At 39.5% G+C, this 20,663-nt stretch overlaps 1 protein-coding gene across 2 annotated transcripts; it reads left to right on the top strand.

The window, feature by feature from the left end:
- The first annotated feature begins 426 nt into the window (after positions 1–426).
- TMCO5A (transmembrane and coiled-coil domains 5A) lies at positions 427–20,264 on the top strand. Of its 2 annotated transcripts, XM_016190285.2 has the most exons (12): positions 427–513; positions 1,039–1,091; positions 2,327–2,476; positions 2,863–2,986; positions 3,783–3,833; positions 4,956–5,027; positions 8,169–8,225; positions 9,315–9,374; positions 10,694–10,758; positions 12,464–12,518; positions 16,876–16,916; positions 19,882–20,264. In XM_016190285.2, exons 2-12 carry the CDS (start codon positions 1,057–1,059, stop codon positions 20,078–20,080), a joined length of 909 nt encoding a protein of 302 aa, XP_016045771.1. In that variant the 5' UTR covers positions 427–513; positions 1,039–1,056; the 3' UTR covers positions 20,081–20,264. The 2 variants fall into 2 exon arrangements, with proteins under 2 accessions (XP_016045771.1, XP_060031138.1); XM_060175155.1 differs by lacking the exon at positions 9,315–9,374.
- Positions 20,265–20,663: the final 399 nt, after the last annotated feature.

Here is a 20,663-nt window from a genome sequence, read left to right as displayed (position 1 = left end):
GAGACTATATGTAGATCATCCAAGACCAAGTACTTTGGGATGCTTTGTTCTCCATGATTCCCTAGTGCTTAGAATAGTAACTGGCACACAGAAGTATTTTTTTAATGTGTCGATGTTTGTGATTAGTCTGCTACATAATGGCATCAGAGTGTTAAATATGGGACTCAGTATTCCCAGATGAGGTCCAAGATACATTTGGACAGTAGGGGACTTCTATCTCCCAGAGGGGAAAAAAATGAGAGGCTGCCTAGTCATCCTGCCCAGGTTATCAGATCAACTGACCTCCTGCTACCAGAGGGGAGAGCTGACCAGAGACAACTGGAAGTCAGTTAGACTCGGAACTTTGTGTCTAGCCCACTGTGACATGCAGCCCCACCCATCCTATGTCAACAGCAGGGTCAGGACCCCTTAGAAGGTTCTGAAATTCTCTTGGATAGTGCCAGTTTGGAAATATTAGACTCATCAGAAGTTGACTGACAAGGGCAGAATTGAAAAGATCACACATCAAAACAGGTATTATCTGTAGAAAGAGAAACAGAGGACAAGTCAGATAATTTATGCTGGCTTTCTCTGGGCCCTATTTAATGTTACAGAACTTAGTATCTGGAGATTCTGCAGAGACCAGGCTTTCTCCTGTAGAGAGCATTAAGATTTTTTTCCTCTGGGCAGTTGTGCACTTATATTTATGTCCTCTAGTCTTTGGGAAATCAAAAAGGGTAAAAAGAGACTAAAGAACAACTGATAATCTCTATTGGCTTTTATTTGCCTTCTGTAAGTTTCGAAAGGGCTTTAGCTGGTAAACCATCTCTGTACATATCTACTAATAGGACATATATTGAACTTTCTAGTACTATCACTGTGTCCATACAGCAGGATAAGTAGATTATGGGCAGAAGAATCAGAGGGCTAGGTTTCATCATGGCAAAAATGTGGGGGTTGTAGAGAGGAAGCCAGTTCATTGCATTCCTGTCTTTGGGGATACTCGGCTATTTCACAAGTGGGCCCATCTCCTCAATTCATTAGCTATATCTCTTGCAGTATTTCAGGAAATCTACTATGGAGGAACACAAGAAAGAACAGCCAGATTATGAGTAAGTAATGACTATGAAAAGCCACATCCTAGTACCAAGGTATGACATAGGTCTGCAACCGATGTCTTCTCTAATCTTTGAATCTTCATCTTCTAGTCCAACCCTTTCCTTCCATAACTTCCACCCATCTTCACTGTATTCTACCTCATGTGCACCATGCCCTCCCAAAATAACTACTGTAAATTCCTACATCTAAGCCAGCCCCCCACCCCCAGCATAGCTCTTTCTTTACCAAATATCATCTCTCATTTCCTATTCATAGCAAAAGTTCCTTGGCCCCAGGTAATCAGACAAACCAATAAATTAACTGGCACATAAGAATTAAAGTGTGTTGAGAATTTTCCATTAGCAGGCTACCCTTTCTAAATGAGTCTATAGTTATCTAATTCAGATCCCAGCCCCCCAAAAGAAAAATATTGCATTCCTGAAAGTGAATGTCTGAATGGATATACATGCAATGTATATCTCTGTGTTCATAATCATGGTTGACTATCAAACTTAGTAGTAGCCAATAGAGGTGAAGTTTTGAAATGGAAGAAGGGAGCCCCCAATGAGGAGACTGGAAATCTTACTCAGCTCATAAAAGTCTCTTGTAACTCTGTATAAGTCTAATTATGAGTGATGTATCCTAGATAAAATGTGTATGTGTGAATAAATTTTATGAAACACTTTGTCTAAAATTTCTAAGAAAAGCTATTAATTATATCTGATGCAAGAATCTACTTTAAGAAGCAAAGTCTTTTGTAACACTTGAGTGGAGGTACACTGTTTGATTTGATGTTTTGGTTCATAAAGTCTAGAGAATATCTTCCTGCCTGTTTATTCATATTCAGAATTATTAAAACAAATTATAGTGCAAGGTTAATAAGTGTAATTTCTGGGACCAGGCCAAAGTACAACTGGTTAAGCATACATATTACAGTGTATAAGAACCCAGTTTCACCCTGCCGGTCTCCACTTGCAGGGTGGAAGTTTCACAAGCAGTGGAGAAGTGCTGCAGGTGTCTCTCTTTCTCACTCACTTCCTCTCCCCTCCCTTCTCAATTTCTCTCCATCTTATCAAATAAATAAATGATTTTAAAAAGAATTAATAACATTAAAAATACAATTTCCTGCGAATAAAAAGGAAAGATTCAGGTTAATGAATCACATGTCTTCTCAAGATAACCCTATAACCTCATTGTTACCGATCTTAAGATAACTGGCCCTCATTCATCTGGGGGGCTGAGTCTATAGGTCAGAGAAAATGGAAATCTTAAGACTGGCCCAGTCAAAGAAGAACATTAACAGTTTGAACATGGACCTTGAGAGGGATATGCAGAGAACAGATGAAGCAAATCAGGAACTTCTTCAAAGAATCCATGAGAAAGAAGATGAGATTCAGAGGTAAATACGAGGTGGGGGAGGGTCTTATGAGGGATCTTCTCAATCCAAAGAGTATCGGGAAGGGGAGGGTTGGGAGAAGAAGAAACAAATATAAAATGTCCTTTCTGATCTAGAAAATCTATCCTGTGTAACAAAAGGTTTCATCTCCATTCTTGACACTTCTCTGTGACCCACACTTTGAAGTAGAGAAAATTTTTAGATCATTCCTTAAAGATTGAGTGGTATTTATTTACTTAACTTGGAAGAAGAATCGGGTGTTTGAATCATCTCTTCTGTCTTTAAAGTGATATTGATTATAAGGATCCAGGAAAGAAGGCATTACAACTTGAGTTGGATCTGTGCTTTGGAAACACTAGTTCCACATGCTTTGTGCTTGTGTCACTCAGGCTGGAAAATGAGCTCACTCAGAGCAAAGATGTGGCAGAAGATGAGGAGTGGGAGAAGGAGAACTGTGCCACACTGGAAAGGGAAAGAGCACTGCAGGAGCTGGAGGAAGAAACAGCCAGACTGGTAAGCAAGAAGGTGGGAAGTCATTCCATGGATTCTAGCCCTGATCAGCTGTCAGAAAGGTTCCTCTCCCCTTGCAACAAAGAGTAGTGATCTCTGGGGGAAGGGAATACAATTAGGTTGTAGAATGCATGCCTCACATTTTTAAACGCATGGATTCAATCACTGACACCATAAAAAGGGATATTCAACTCAGAAGTCATGACATAATAAGACTGTAAGAAGAGATAGTGTGAGGGGCTGGGCGTTAGTGCAGTGGGTTAAGCTCACATGGCGCAAAGCACAAGGACCAGCACAAGGATCTGGGGTTCAAGCTCTGGCTCCCCATCTGCAGGAGGTCACTTCACAAAAGGTGAAGCAGGTCTGCAGGTATTTATCATTCTCTCCTCCTCTCTGTCTTCCTCTCCTCTTTCAATTTCTCTCTGTCCTAGCCAACAACAACAGCTACAACAAGGGCAACAAAAATGGGAAAAATGGCCTCCAGGAGCAGTGGATTCATAGTGCTGGCACCAAGCCCCAGCAATAACCCTGAGACAAAAAAAAAAAAAAAAAGAAGAGATAGTGTGGAGGTCAAGGTCTCTTGAGATATACATAGTATAAGGAAAATCTTCGGGTGGGCAACTCTACTCTGGAAAGCTGATGTGTCAGATCAGATGACCTATCCTTCACCCTGACATCAAACATTTAGAGCTAGTGTAAGAAAATATTACTAGTATAAAATGGAGAAGTGCCAGGCCCTGGATAAAGATGGATGGTGGTCCCAGACATGCACTTATGCTCTGCTTATTTCTCATAATAGGAAAGGAAGAATGAGACTCTGGTCCACAGTATAGCAGAACTTCAAAGAAGGGTGAGTGAGGCCTAAGGAGATGGCATAGTGGTTATACAAAAAGACTTTCATGCCTGAGGCTCTAAAGATTTGAGGCTAAATCCTCAGAACCATCATATGGCAGACTGAGCAGTGCTCTGGTAGAAAAAAAAAAAAAAAAAAAAAAAGAGGGTGGGTGGAGATGTGGAGATTCTGTATCCCCTAGTCCTCTAGTGTCCCAAGAGGTAAGGGAGGAATTGTTGTCATATAGAATCCACATGTCAGAAAGGTCTGGCTGGGGATGAGGGCAACTCTGCTTGGTTCTCCTGAGAATGAGCCTCCTGATGTGTCAGATTTTTCCAACTGGATGTCAAATGAAAGGAGCAGAGGGAACGTATTCAATGATTTATGGGTATTTATTTCTATCATGAGAAAATGCATTAGGACAGACATACTGCTGAAATGACTAGCAGAAACCTCTGTGGAAAGAGGTTAATTTCACTTTCACCAGAGACTTAGGAATGAGACTCAATCCTGAAGGAGCTTTGTATAGGCATTTCCTTTACTTCAACAGCTATTCAGAATGTAGCGGACTTCCTGTTCTTACCCTACTTTAAGATCCATACCTACTGCCTTCAGGAGCCTGGCATGAATTAGTGGTTCAGAGTAGTCCTAAAAATCAGTAAAGTCTAGTTTGGGTAGTCAAGATGAGAAGAAAGTACAATAACAATATTTTCAAAGATGCCAAGGGATCATCTCCTGGCAGCTTTATTTATATGAATTTTATTTTGCCACCAGGGTTATTACTGGGGTTTAGTGCCTACAAGAGAAATACACCACATTTTCCCTTTTATTTAACAGGACAGAGAAAATTGAGAGGGGAAGTGGGAGGCAGAGTGGGAGAGAGAGAAGCAGCTGCATTACTGCTTCACTGTTAGTGAAGCTTCCCTCTACAGGTGACGACTGGGGGGTTGAACCTGAATCCTTGCACATGATAATCTGTAGTAGGTTCAATTTGGATGTGCCACCACCTGGTTCCATCCTCCTTGCAGCTTTTATCAAAGTCAAATTACAGGCCTCCACACACTAGAGAATGTATTTTTGTCTTCTGTATTTTTTGTTTAATATATTTTTATTGAAAATTCACTTTTATTTGAACTGTAGCTTACAAGGACATCACCAAAGGTAACCAAATGTGACCAAAGCAACCTGAAAAGGACCCCAGAAGAGTCAAAGGTAAATGAAAGAGAAATTTGGAATGGGTTGAAACCACATAACCAAGATCTAAGCCTTTAAGTGGAAACAGTGGTAAAAAAAAAAAATGAGAAAAATTCTTTGTTGCTTTAGCTCATATCAGACTTAATTAAGCTTAGGTCAATGAATTTGAATTCTCCTTTGCCTGCAGTGCAGAATTTCATTCTGTGTCATGTATATAGTTCTCTCCCATCTGAAAGAGCAGGTCTTATTACATAAATGCACATGTAAGCTTGGAGACAATTGAATCACTAGTTTAAATCCTGGCCCCAGCAGTAAGTTTAGCTTGATGTACAAGACTGGGAAATATAATCAGTCCTTTCCAGCTTTAGTGTGATGATGAATGGACCTGTGAACTTTTTTTTTCATTCAGGTAAAGAGACAGGGAGGAACAGAGACAAGAGGAGACACTGCAATGCCAAAGCTTCTTCCATTGCCATAGCATCTCTCTAGCATACAGCATGTGTATGAATTCATAAAGGTGGAACAAAGATGCATACATTTCCAATATGTTAATCAATTTGCTTAGCCTATCTCTCTTTTCAGTCCAAAAAATACTTTATTCAACTGGTCACTCAAGTATTTAGTGTCCTCTAGTCACTGATTTCCTTATTCAGTATTTGGCGTTTCTCTACTTGTGTTCCAGAACTAAGAACATGGGGCCAACCATTACTCATCTATTCATAAAAACAAGAATTAAACATTAAGATGTTTTATTCAGACAGTAGTTTATATTTTATTTGATATTTTCTGTGGAATACACCATATACCAATGCCCTGGTGTTATCAAGTTATTCTTACAATCACTATCTTTTTTTTAATCTTCACCACTCTATATAAGATTTTTCTTATAGAGAGACAAAGCAAAAGACATCACAACCCTTAAACTTCTTTCAGTGTGGTGGGCACTAGGCTCAAACTGGAGCTGTGTGTGTGACACACCATACAAGTAAGTAATCTTCACTCTGTCTGTGAAGTTTCTTAAGATGTAAACACAAAAAATAGAGGCATAAAATTAAGACTAGATAACTATTCACTTGTGGTCAAAGACAATACAAAATAGGAAAGCCAAACTTATCTGGAAAAAAAGAAATTTGGAACCAGCATACATACAGGGGGAAAAATGAAGGCAAAACTAGAGTCATGAAGCCAACTCACTTTTGCAGTCAGGTGACTGGTTTTCTACCATGATTCCTTCTGCTTCCCAGATTCTGATAGGAAATTCACCAGAATCTATTAATTACATTTTAAGTCAAATAAGCTGTTCTGACAATTAATTCCATGCTATTGTCAGAACTATTGTCATTTTCCTAGCAGCAAATTCCCCTGATCTAAAGAATTGCAGAGTATTGTTAATTTTTGTTCACTCACCTATTTTGTAGAGTTCTCTCTAATTCTTTCAATTTCTGTTCCTTTTACAAGCTGACAATCAGGTAAGTTAAACGACTTCAAGTTCCTTGTGACTCAAATCACCATCTTGTTTTTGTGTTTTGAGGATAATGGATTACAGTACAGTTGTTGAAATATGGATATAATTCTCATCTTCTGTGACAGATGTCTGCAAAACGCTCTCAACCCCAACTTAGCTCCTTTTCCACCACCATCCACTAGGACCCCAAAATCCTCCTACACATCTCCCCACTCTCCTTCCCCAGCATCCTTTGCTTTGGTGCAATATAGAAAAATTCACTCCAAGTTTTATTTTGTTTTCCCTTTCTATTCTTTCTTAAGTTCCACCTATAAGTGAGATCATCTGGTATCTATCCTTCCTAGCTTATCTCACTTAACATGACTCGGACATCTGCTTTATTAACTATAGACCTCAACATATTTTTCTGGCCCTAAATATGTTTAACTTTAAAAAAACAGCATTGCCAAAAGAGTCTGGATGTGAAGTAAAAGTAGAAACAATAGATCTAAAAAGGGATGGAAGGAAAGATACAGTTATGTCTTCTCTATGTCTAGAATATCCCCCCCAATAAACCTTTTCCTCCTTCTATTACTATTATCACCACCTTTTTGTAAGCTAACTTTTATTCCTAAGCAACTTACTGTTCACACTTTAAATTCATAAAAATCATAAATCACATTCTGCCCATAGTATCCAAATTCTCCTTTGATTCCCCAGTGCAATTAGAATAAAGAACTAATTTCTTTCCAGAATCTGTAAGGCCAAAGTAATGTCATACATGTCTGTACCCTCTTCAGCCATCCCATCTCCCATTTTACTAGTGTCTCCTCAGCCCCATTGCACATACCAGCTTTATGCTACTTCACAGACTGGGCCCTTGTGAAACCACTCAGAACATCTATTTTCTCATGTCTCTGTATCTTGATTAATATCTATCATTTGGAGTTAAGCTCAAGAATCACCTCATCAGAGATGATTTTTGGTTTTTTTTTGCTTATCTCTAAAAGTTCTCACATTAACACTCATGTTCATCACATCATTGTTTCTATTTCCCTCACAGCACTTATGTCACTTTGTTGACCAGTGTGTGATGCCTCCCCCTCCCAGAGAAGGTCAGCTCTGTGAGGCAGAGATCCTATCATTCCTGCTGACCACTGTGTCCTCAGTAATCCTCTCATCCCCACCCTGTCATAAAGTATAGTGGCCAATATAAAACCTATTATCAGGACTGGGGAGAGAGCATAGTGATTATCCAAGATATTTCCATGCCTGATACTCTGAGTACTCAGGTTCAATCCCAAATACCACCACAACCAAGAGATGAACAGTGATCTGGTTAAAAAGCATATATTAGGTTTTCATCAGATATGTAAAGAAGAAAAAGAGGAAAGAAAATATAAGGAGGGGGGAAATGTGTAAGCAAGAAAGATTAAAAAAAAAGTTTAAATTTTCCAAGGCTGTTTATTTTCTAAGAGATTTGACTAAACCAAAAGGATGCTACAGGTTGACATTTAGGGGTAAAATCACTGGTAAATAATAAAGGGTTGGAGATTTAGAAGAGCAGGTTCACCAAGCAGATGGTGCAGTCATAAGACATTTTTAAAGATGCCTGATAAACTTTAACCACTCATGAGACACCCTGTTAACATTTCAGAATGGAATCCTGTATAGTTTCCAGTGTGCTGAGCTCTAGGTCTTTTTCTCTGATACAGATTAAGTTACAGCAGCTGGAAACTTCCTGTGCAGACCAAGAGAAGAAGCTGACCAAGGTAACCATAACTCACTTCAATGGTACGCCTCCAAAAGGAAATTAAATTTAAAGGAGATGGACAGTAGTGAACCTGGTTGATCACACACATTACCTTGTACAAGGACCTGGGTTCTAGCCCTCAATCCCCACTTGTAGTGGGTAAGCTTCCCAAGTAGTGGAGCACTGCTGCAGGTGTCTCTTTTTCTATCTCCTCTTCCTCTCTCAATTTCTCTCTATCCTATCAAATTAAAATTAAATATTTTTAAAATGAAATAAAAATGCTTCTAACTCAGGCCATTTAACATATTTCCCCAATGATTAAGTTGTAATAAGATCCTAGAGCTGAGACCATGAAGGAGTTGAGTATAGGATCCCAAGTTTACCTTCTCTAGCCTTTTACTCAAGAAATACTCCATAATCTATCTTGTTCACAAGTTAGTACCTACTCTCTCAAATGCCCTATAGAAACTACCTTCAGATTGTAAAATATTTCTTCTTTATCTTCAAAGAAAGAGAGAAGAGGCCAAGTGATGGTTCACCTGGTAGAGTGCACATAATACCATGTGCTAAGACCTAGGTTCAAGTCCCTGTTCCATATATGCAGGAGAGAAGCATCATGAGCAGTGGCATAATACTGCAGGTGTCTTTTCCTCCCTTTCCTTCCTTCTCTCCTTCTTAGTTTCTCTCATTTTCTATGGGAAGAGAAAAAAATGAATACCAGGAATTCTGGAGTGGTCATGCACTGAACTCAAGGGATGTCCTGGTAGCAAACTCAAAGAGGGGCCTGGTGGTGGTGCATTTGGTTGAGTATACATGCCATAGTGCACAAGGACTCAGGTTCGAGTCCCCAGTCCCCACCTGCAGGGGGAATGCTTTGCAAGTGGTGAAACAGTGTTGCAGGTGTCTCTCTGTCTCTCCTTCTCTATACCCCCTTTCCTCTTGATTTTTGGCTGTCTCTATCTAGTAAATAAAGATAATAAAAAAATAAAAAGTTTTAAAATATATATAAAAAGAAGAAGAATTCAGGGTCTGAGAAGTAGGAGTTGAGTATATTCTTGTTCTCACAACAATTGACTGAGAAATTTAAGACTGAATTTTGCTTTCTCAGATAATGGAAGACTATACATTTGTGGCCCAGCTCTGTGAAGATCAGGCCCTGTGCATAAAGGTATAGCTGCTCTCTGTATGGGTAGACAGTGTTAGTGGCGGGTACAGAATAAACAAGAGCCCCTCTTTCTTTTCTTCCCTTTTCTCTTTCTTCCTTCCTTCCTCCCTTCCCTCTTTCCTTCCTTTCTATTTTTCATTCTCTGTTGCTTTCTTTCTCTTTCTTTTTTTCTTTCCTTTTTGCCTCCAGGATTATCTCTAGGGCTAGGTCCCTGTACTACAAAACCACTGCTCCCCATATCCCTTTTTTTTTAAATAGGACAGAAAGAAATTGAGAGAGGAGAGGGAAAAAGAGAGAAAGAGAGAGAGATAGACACCTGAATACCTGCTTTGCCCTTGAAGGTGGGGAGCCGGCGCTTGAACCCGGACCCTTGCACTGGACCTTGCACTTAGTACTATGTGTGCACTTTAACCTGGTGTGCCTCTGCCTGGCCAAAGAGTCAGACTTTCTTTCATTTTTTTATCTCCTTCTCATAATTATCTTTTTGTTTTAGTAGTGATTTAATAATGATATATATGATTTTGGGATCAGAGAGGTATAATTCCATACAATTCCCACCACCAGAGTTCCATAGCCCATCCCCTCCATAGGAAGTTTCCCTATTCTTCATCCCTTTAGTAATATGGACCAAAGATGATTATGGGGTGCAGAAGGTGGAAATTCTGGCTTCTGTAATTGCTTCTCTGTTGGATATGAGCACTGATGAGTTGATCCATACCCCCAGACTATTACTATCTTTCCCTAGTGGGGTAGGATAGAGCCAGACTTTCTGAACTGTTCTCCCTCAAACAATTTTGACTTCAAAGCAGTGCTACAAAGGAACATCAAAGGTCTTAAAGCTTCACAATGATGCCATTTTATTACTACCCCAACCTCTCAAAAGCATATGCTCTGAAGTTAATAAGAAGCAGCCAGCAAAATAGCTTACCTAGATAGTGCACCTGCTTTATAATGTGTGTGACCTAGGTTCAAGCCTGACCCTCACAACATTGAAGGAAACTTCAGTGTGTCATCTTTCCTTTTATCTCTCTGTCTCTTTCTATTTGAAATAGTCAACTCAGAGAGGTAAAGTCCTAGCATGACAAAACAGTTAATAATGAACTTTTTTCCTATTTATAGGAAGATACCCCATTACTCCTAAGGGACTTGACTAATGGTAAATCATAGAGCTCAGTACTAACTAGGTGGAATACAAAGAAGGAATAAAAAGTAACAGTGTAAATCTCAAACTTTCATATTACAATGTAATGATAAGTGTTGATTAGGAAAAGCATGAAGCATTCCATTAGTAACTGGATTTTTTTTTTCATTTCTCTTTGAAGAAGTACCAGGAAACTTTGAGGAAAATTGAAGAAGAACTAGAGACTCGGTTCCTTGAGAGAGAAGTGTGAGCTTTGGCAAACAAAGGAACATCCTGGTTTTAGTGGTAACTCCATCTCAGCCTGGGTCAGAGCAAAGTTTTCTCGGCCCAGTTCCTAAATGGAATTGTGTGTGCCCCATCAGCACATTCTTCCCTCCTGTTAGTGACTGGGTTAACCCCTTCCCCTCAGCCCTGCCCAGCACTAACTTTAAAATTCAGCTCCATCTCCTCTTCTTTAGGGGTGCACAATGTTGTAACATCAGCTATTACTTGTGCTTTTACTAAGACAATAATGTGATTTTTAAAAGATTTCTGGGGCTGGGCAGTGGCTCACATGGTGCACAAAAGCCCAAGTTCAAGTCCTGGATTTCTACCTGCAAGGTGTGGAGACAACTTCACAAGCATTAAAGCAATGTTGTTAGTGTTCCTCATTTTCTGTGTGTCTTCCACTCTCCATCACTACAAAATATATTTTCATTTCATCATATGTTTATGTTTATATTTATATGTGTAGGAGGGTTCCACTTCAGGTTCAATCCCTGGAGCCTCATGTCCCCAAGTGGAGCTCTGGCTTCTCTCTCTTTCCCTCCCACTTGAAACTCTCATATATGTCCATAGATATAAATTTGTGCTTTACAAATAGCTAGTGTGCTAGATAGTGTTGCACTTGGTTGAACACATGTGTTACTGTGATCAAGATCCCAGGTTCAAGACCCCAGTTCCCACCTGTAGGAAGGAATTTAATCAGTAATCAAGCAGGTGTCTTTCTCCCCATCTCCCTTTCTCTTCTCAATTTCTCTCTGTCCAATCAAGTAAATGCAAAGGGCAAAAAAGCCAAAATAGGCCACTGGGGATGATAGATTCATCATGCAGGCACTCAACCCCAACTATAACACTGGTGGCAATAATAATAATAAATAATAAAATGATTAAAAAGAACAAAAATATTAAATAAATCATGCTCAGGAACATTAGACAGGCAAAGTAGTCCTGCACCTGCAATAAGTGGAAAATCTGTTTTAGTTCATAGAAAAGACCTTAAACTAATACATAATGTGATAGGCATGAAACTAACCTCTAGACAAACACTAAAGCTATCATATTATGGAACTCAGAACTATATATTGTATTGAACTGTAAACACTAAATATTAGAAAGAATAAGAAAAGAGACCCTCATAAAACTCCTTGAGTTGGTCCAGAGGATCTAAATGATGAGATTCCCAAATCAAATATCTTGTTTCCATTTATTGACCTTCTTTATGTGAAACCTCTGTCCTGAAGAGAAAGATTTCTATTTCTAGGCTTTTTAGCATATTGAAACCAAGAGAAAGAGATCCAAATTTGACATAGCTTCTAAATAGGTCAAGTACACATTGTGGCCAGAAGGGAAGGATACCTGGATTTGAAGGTCTTCACCCTTAAGGGGCACCTTTGAATTTGCCAGGAGCTTTGCTGGGCATTCTGAATGCCATGAACGGTAAAGCCAAGAGTCTAGAACAGTACTTACTATAGATGTCTCTATGCAATCTGATAGAGAGTCACTAGCCACTTATGGCTAATGTGACCAAGGAACTGATTGTTTTCAAATTAATTACATAAATAGCTCATCTGTAGCTACAATAACACAAAGATGGCACTAGAATATGAAAATGGCTTAAAGTAACTGTCATGCAGTGTGCATATCTGAGCAGAGTTTATTCAATCCCTGTGTTGACCTCTTTCCCCTCTAGATCAAAAGTCTTGAATGTAAACTCTGTGAAAGATAATAACAGTCCGAACAATGAGGTAAGCACACCAGTCCATCTTTAGCTTCCATCAATGCCATTGTTTTTCAGAGGAGTTTCAAAAAACTCTAAGACATCAAGCATATACAAATCTTCCATGTGTATTTTCTTTCTTTTTGGCTACCAAGGTTGTCACTGAGGCTTGGTGCCTGCACAACTGGGTCATTCCAGGAAGCTATGCTTTTCTGCTACAGGGTGAGGGACAGAGAGGGCAAAAGGGGTAAAGAGGCTGAGAGGAGAGACACCAGCAGCACTTCCCCACTGCTCATGAAGCTTCTCCACTTCATGTGGAGACCAGGAGCTTGAACTTGGGTCCTCATATATGGCAATGAACATGCTCTACCAGGTGAGCCACCACCTGGATTTTCTTAGAAGAGTACTAGATACAATTAATTAAGATGCACTCTTACCCTTAACAAAGAGGATGTCAAAGAACCATTGTCTTGCCTTACTTAAAGCCATGCAAATGATATGTTCTCAAAGGTCTAAGAGGGTTCAAAATGGTAGCATGAAGAATCAGTAACAGAGAGAACACTCAATGGAGAGCAGTCCAGAACACACTATACACATCACTCCCACAATCATAGAACTCTTCCCCTGTGATGCCAACCTGGCCCTGACTCTTTAGCTACATGGAACACTGGGGCATCAATCATCATTGAGTTAGCACATGAGTTAGCATAGGAAGTTACAGCATAGAAATTGACAGCTTCATGAGATAATTCATGTGTTGATTTGTATTTAATACCAGGATACCACCAGGTCATAAAGGTCTGAAGGAAACTGTCAGGGTGCCTCTTCTTGGGCGCGTACTCTCTGGGTTGGAGAGATCGCGACTGGAGCCAGCCTGGGCTGCTACTCACTCAGCAACGTGAGAGAGATGACCCAGGGACAGAGCTGGTGGTGGCAATTATTTATTGATCAGAGAGCCAAGGCTTTTAAGAGTCGGACCCAGAAGTGGCAAGCCAGAAACGGTAATGGCTTGACATGGTTTGGAAAGTGGCGGAGAAAGGCAAAATGGGCTGGGAAAGGTAGGAACTTCCTTAGCAACTGTTGTAAGGCTTTTAACTGGTAGGATTAATAATACCCTGCAGGCAGGGAAGGTCTTGAGGGTAGAAAGAAGATAGATCAAAGGAACGGAATGGGAGGGGATCTTTCAGGCAAAACAATGATTATGTAGATAATAAGGGTGCAGGCCACAGTATCAGGAATGCAGGATGCTTTGTGAGGCAGGGAGTCTGATAAGATGTGGCAAACCTTGGGGAGTCATGTCCCTCCTCACTCAACCTCTTAGCAGAGAGAGAGAAAGACTGACAGGATAGATGTGGCCCTCAGATCAAGCCCTGCCAAGCTCAACCACATCCTCACAATTTCCCTACAGAAACAGTTGGATGTAAAGTATCAGCTTTACAACTGACTAGCTTTTCAACTTGTGGTAACAAGTATATGGGACTAAAAGATAAGATTTTGTTCTACTATTCCTTTATATTTTTTTAATGTGTTGCCAGGAAATAAACCCAGAGACTTGTGTAAGCATTATATCATGGCTAAGAGGCCCTTGGGGCTCATAATTTATCTATTACGTGAAGGGACAAGAGGAGATTCAGTTAGAAAAAGGAGTGACACTCCTGTACCACTGTACCACTCCACCATCAATGGAGCCTCCTTAGTAATATCCACGGTACTCTCTCATGTGGTAGCTGGACTCAAAGTCAGTGCCTCAAAGATGGTAAAATGCTTATTCTACTGAATGAGCTATCTCCTGGCTCCTGATTTTGCTCTTCATGGTAGTTTATTTCTTAAAATATTTTAAGATACAGAGATAAAGAGACAAAGAGACCAGAGTATTACTTAGCTCTGGCTTATGGTTGTGCTGGAAATTGAACCTGGGGCCTTAGAGTCTCAAGCATGAAAGACTTTTGCATAACTATTATGCTGTCTCCCCAATATTCATATTGGATTTAAGCTCAAAATTGACATACACCAAAAATGTTATGTCAACAACAAAAATTATCTTTATAGTCTTTAAAGAAAAAAAAGCATCTCTTCCTTAAAAACAAGTATCAAGGGGTAGGACAGCTGAGTGTACACACTACCATGCATAAGAACCAGGGTTCAAGTCACTGATCTCCAGTTGTATGAGGGAAGCTACACAAGAAGTAAACAATGTTGCAAATATCTCTCTCATTCTCTCTCCCTTTCTCTCTCTATATTTTTCTCTGACTCTATAAAAAAAATGGCTACTGGGAGCCTTTAGACACTTGAACTCCAGCTATAACCCTGCATTGCTCTTGTGGTCATCTAAATATTTGCATATATGAAAGACCATGTTCCCAGTGATCATGAATCCCACTATGCTGAGCAAGTTATTTTGTCTCAAAATTAAATACCCTACTTGCAAAACAAAACAAATTAACAGGACTCCATCATTCTAGAACTAAGTGTGGCCTGATCCCAGCTGTGTCTCACCATTTTTCCCTAATAATTCATCAAAGTATCCCTTTTGACTAGCTACCAGAGGGGAGGGGGGAACAGACAGTGCTGTCTTCTTCAATGTTAGCAATAGTCTATAACAACGACTTAAAATATTTAAGCCATCTTCATAGAGGCTGCCTAAACAACTGACCAGCTGGTAGGCCATTTACTCTTACCCAAATCTTAGAACTAAATCTAGAATCGGTGGGTGGGAGGGCGGACAGTAGTGCAGCTGATTAAGCACACATGACGCAAAGCGCAAGAACCTGTGTAAGGATTCCGGTTTGAGACCCCTGCAGGGGAGTCACTTCACAGGCAGTGAAGCAGGTCTGCAGGTATCTTTCTCTTTCCCCTCTGTCTTCCCCTCCTCTCTCCATTTCTCTCTGTCCTATCCAACAACAATGACAACAATAATAACTACAACAATAAAACAACAAGGGCAACAAAAGGGAAAATAAATACATATTAAATCTAGAATCCAGAAAGTTTTTTCTATAATTCCCATTCTGGAACCTTATATCCACATTTCTAAAAAAATATTATCAAGAATTTGCTTCCCCTTCTAATCCCACAAACAGATTAAAAGGAAAAATGGGAGAAGTGAGATATTATTTCTTATAAGTCATTTATTATAAGAGAGAGGTAGAGGGGTTGAGTGGTGGCACACCTGATTGAGTGCACATATTACAGTGCCCAAGGACCTGGGTTTGAGACCCCGGTCCCCATCTACAGGGAGAAAGCTTTGTGAGTTGTGAAGCAGGTCTGTAGTTGTCTCTCTGTCTCCCTCCCTCTCTATCTCCCTTCCTGATCTCAATTTCTAGCTGTCTCTATACAATAAATAAATAAAGATAAAAAAAATCTTTAAAAGAGAGAGCGAGAGAGAGAGGGAGAATAAGAGAACAGCAGAGCACTGCTCAGCTCTGGTGTACAATGTTGTCTCAGAAGCCTCAGGCATGCAAGTTTGGTGTTCCAACAGGCTGAGATATCTCCCTAACCCTGGTAAATTATTTTGGAAGAGGAATTCCACGAAAATCCAATATATCCCTCTCATCTTTATATTCTTACCATGTTAAAATTTTGTCTCAGAGTACATCTGCATGGTTTCCATAGCCTATAAACTTTTCCAAGAGTTATTTGCTAAGTAGAGGTATAGTAAAGGGACCAAGTAGTGATGAACCCAGTAGAGTGTATACATTACTATGGACAAGGATCCAAGTTCAAGCCCCCTCATGAAAGGGGTCTTTAATAACAGTGATGCAGTGTTGTAGTTGTGTCTCTTTCTCTCTCTCTCCCTTTCTATCCATCCATTTCCTCTGAGTCTCTCTGTCTCTATCTAGAAGGAAGGAAAGAAGGAAGAAAGGGAAGGAAGGAAGGAAGGAAGGAAGGAAGGAAGGAAGGAAGGAAGGAAGGAAGGAAGGGACAAAGAAGGAAGGAGGGGAGGGAGAAAGGAAAGAGAGAAGTCAGGAATGGTGAATTCATTGTGCAGGCACCAAACCCCAGTAATAAGCCTAGTGACAAAAAAAAAAGTTGAAAGTGTCTAGAATATGGATTTGGAGGTTAGAAAATGTAACTTTATGACTTACTACGTTCATGACCTGGGATAGGATAATATACTCTACTTTTCTACTCCTTAGTTCATTCAGAAAGTATACAAAGAATAATATGAAAGCACTTATAATAAATTTATATAATTATATTTAACATATTACATAATTGAGTAAAATATATTTTGTTATATGATACATTTATATATACTATTTGAATTTTATGTACTTTTGCACATAAAAATTATAAGTCATTGAGCTATTAAATTATTGTATATTATTTGGCAGTAATGTCAGTTATCAGAAATAGTTCATCAGTGTCTTTTCTTCTCCTCCCAGAATAATTGGCTCTTGAAGATGGCAGCATTGTTCTGTAAAAGGTAAATAATGTGGTAAACTCTGTTTAAGCTATCCTAGCAGAAAGTAAAGTCTAGATATGGTTTCCCTGTCCAAACACAAATGATCACCTCAACTTTCCAGTATCCAAAGGCAAAAGCCTAGAAGCCATCAGTAGGGGCTACATTACCTAAGAGATGTGGCCAATCTCATACTTACTCCAATATTGCTCCAGTAATACTTTTTTAAGATTATTGATGAGAGAGAGGGAGAAAGAACTAGACTACTGCCTACAATCCCAGGGACTGAACCAGGAACCTCATGCTTGAGAGTCAACTTTTCTACCCAGTGTGTTACCTCCCAGGCCTCATCTCTACTAACATAAATTGTCTTACTGTATCTGGTTTGTCACTAGCATCAATACATTAGAAATTAGGAAGATACTTTTCTTTGGTTCATAACAAAATGATTTAGTTTAATCATCGCTCAAACTCTTTTGCATCACAATCACACTGCCTATCTGGTAGGGGAAAAAATAAGATAGAGAACTTTTAATTTTAAGCATATTGCTACCTAATAGCATAATTTGAAAACAGGAAGAAGATGGCCCAGGAGGTGGTACAGTGGCTGGACCACTGGGTTATCTTGCATGAAGTCCTGATTTAGATCGCTGACGTTGAATGCATGAGGGTGATGCTCTGGTTCTCCCACCTATGTCTCTTCCTCCTCATCTGTCTCTTCCTCCTCCTCTCTTCTCACATTAGTAAATTAAAAAGTCTTACTTAAAATAATAGGACATGACTGTAAAGAAAAAGAGAGCAATGGACAGTATCCAGTTCTTAATAATTGCTAAAAAAAAAAGATTTGTCAAACTGAATAAGCATTCACAATACAAACAACTGGGTGGATATTTGTCCTAAGGAAATTATGTGACAGCAAAGTAAAATTGGCATACATGAAGCCCTTGCATCTTCTGAAAATGTCAAATTATGCTCAATATAATCTGTTTAGGAAGGTATATTCAAATTGGTATGAAATATGAGTTAGGAAGAGTTCCATAAATTTGATTAATATAAATTATTATTGCTTAAAGGTCATCTCTGACTGTCTGGAAAATTTGCTTACCAGACAAATGAACTATCATATATTTTTATAGGCCTAACACAATATTCATGAAACAGAGAGCATAAATGTTCTCTCTATATCTACCCCCTCTCATGTTAATAAATAAATCTTTTTAAAATATATGTATATTAATGAAGTTACAGTCATTACAAAATTTGGGGTCAGAGTCTATTTCATAAGTATCTGACTCAGACATGTGACAAGTTCTTCATGGCTATAAGCAGCTCTGGACTCCTTTTGGTTAAATCCATCAGAGACTTCTAGGTGTCCTCACAACATGGCTTGTGCTTCTCCTAAGATCAGAATAACATTGAAGCCATACATAACAGATGTCAAACAGGGACTAGATAGCCGTGTATTCCAGATTCTCTTCACTCTTAGTGATAGTATTTACAGTGACAAACATTGTGGGTCCATGAGAACTGGGGTTCAGAGCCCTCTGGTCATATTCCCCTACATCTGGCCCTTCTGGGAGCATGGACCAAAATTCTTTTGAGGGTGCAGAACATGGGAATTCTGGCTTCTGTAATTGCTTATCTGCTGGACTTGGATGTTACCCAGTGATCCAAACCACCCAACCTATCTCTTTCCCAAGTAGTGTAGGGACGTGGAGACTTGAGGTTCCAGCACACATTGGTGAGATCATCTGCATAGAGATATAAGGATGGAATTGTAGTAGTATCTACAACTTGATGACTAAGACTACAGTGCTTCTGCAGATGTCTCAGCTTTAGTTTGATGAATTACTGAACTCAGATTCAAAAGCTGTCCTTATGTTTTGGAACAGTCTCCTCCATGTCTACTGTTACTCCATGGCCATGTCTTCCAGAAGACTCCTTTTAGTCATATTTCATTTACTACAATAACCTTCATCCATTTTGTTCAAATGATACAATCTCATCTTTTTTATTGCAGTGTAGTGTCCCAGTGAATATATATCCCTTGACTTCTTTATTCAGTCATCTAATGATGGGCATTTAGGTTTTTTCCACTCCTGTGGCTATTGTAAATAACTCAGCTGTAAACATAGGGGTGTACAAATCCTTTCAAATCAGTGTTTCTATGTACTTTGGGTATATGCTTAGGAGTGGTATTGCTGGGCCTTAATGCATTCACATTTGTATCTGTTTAAGGACTCTCCATGTTGTTTTCCATAGGAGTTACACTCATGGTTGGTTCAAAATTTAAAAATCTGATGATGTCAAGGATTAGACAGACTAGAGGTGCACAGAAACATTTTCTCTGCTAGTGGGTTATACATTGGTGTAACTATTGTGAAAAACATCTCTCCAAAACAAAAATAAAGGAATAAGACAATTTTAATTAGTGTTAAATGCTAAAATAAAACATGGTTCTGGGAGAGATATCATTTGGCTGGCCAACACAATTGATCATCATCATACCCATCAGGGTTATCAGTGACTCTCAGAGCCTGCATGAAAAATCCACTGCTTCCTTTTAGTGTGTGTGTGTGTGTGTGTGTGTGTGTGTGTGTTTGTGTGTGTTTCCTTTTGTTATAAAGACAAAAAATTAGGGAGGGAGAGTGTGGGGTGGAGAGAGAATGATAAATTGAAGAGAAAGTGAGATAGAAAGAGAGACACCTGAAGAATTGTTCCACTGCTTATGAAACATCCCGCTTAAAGATTGGGACTGGGGACTTGAGCCCTGATCCTCATGCGTGGTGACATCTACAGTCTCCCTACTGGGTATGCACCCAACTGGCCCCAGAGACTGCCTTTATAAGGAAATGGTTGTGGAAATGGAAACAAAAACTGGCAAGAAAGAATTGAACTACAAGGACCCAGAGACATTTGAATGTGATGTGCTATTTTGTCTCAAATTTTCAGACCACTAGTTAATATTTGTTTGGCTTTTTCTTTTCAGGATTTTTCAATATCTCTTCTACACCACCTTGTTTTTCATCAGAATGCTGGGCTACTTGTTTTTCCACATATGTTTCATTAACCCAGATATTCTTGTCAACATACTGCCCAAAATATTGAACAGGGACATCCTGTGGAAGTTAAGATGTTTCCTCTTCCCATCTCTGACACTGGAAACAGAGGACACACTACCACACTGACACCCCTGGAAACATCCTTGAGCAAAAGCAGACAAGCAGTGCCTGAGACTGCAGGCTAGGAGATGGTGGAGGCTGCAGAGAGAAGTCTTTAGCTTTCCCCTAGTGATTTGCTTGCCTGATTAACCTTCCTACCCCATGTTGTCTTTCTAAGATTGATTTTGTCCAATAAAGAGCTCTATCAGTAGATTTCTGCAGCTGTACTGATAACCAAAACTTTAAAAAATCACATTTGGAATAATACCATGGATACAAAGCCAAGTAGAACTTGATCAATTCCTCTAAGGTATCTTAAAAATCTAAGAACAGATTCCCCCCCTCTCCCCACCCCCATACCACAGTGTTTTCTATATATATTAAAACTTTTTCCACTAGGGAAAGATATAAACAGATATTCTACTGCCAATGCCCATGTCCAGCAGAAAGGCAGTTACAGGGTTCAGGTGGTGGTTTATCCACTTAAGCACATAGTATGAAGTGCAAGAACCTTCACAAGGATCCAGGTTCGAGCCCCTGGCTCCACACCTGCTGGGTGGGAGGGGGCACTTCACAAGTGGTAAAGCAGTTCTACAGGTGTCCATCTTTC

The sequence above is a fragment of the Erinaceus europaeus genome, chromosome 16, assembly GCF_950295315.1.
Source record: "Erinaceus europaeus chromosome 16, mEriEur2.1, whole genome shotgun sequence".
Classification (NCBI taxonomy): Eukaryota; Metazoa; Chordata; class Mammalia; order Eulipotyphla; family Erinaceidae; genus Erinaceus; species Erinaceus europaeus.
Note: the sequence above shows the minus strand (reverse complement) of the source record. Positions and strands in the feature narration are given on the sequence as shown.

What these genes read in the sequence shown, in the direction of transcription:
- TMCO5A (XM_016190285.2), top strand. Translation starts at nt 1,057, where the DNA reads ATGGAGGAACACAAGAAAGAACAGCCAGATTATGA. An exon ending in AGGAAGAAACAGCCAGACTG is followed by an intron (nt 2,987 to 3,782) that starts GTAAGCAAGAAG and finishes TTCTCATAATAG; the next exon opens with GAAAGGAAGAATGAGACTCT. An exon ending in ATAACAGTCCGAACAATGAG is followed by an intron (nt 12,519 to 16,875) that starts GTAAGCACACCA and finishes TTCTCCTCCCAG; the next exon opens with AATAATTGGCTCTTGAAGAT.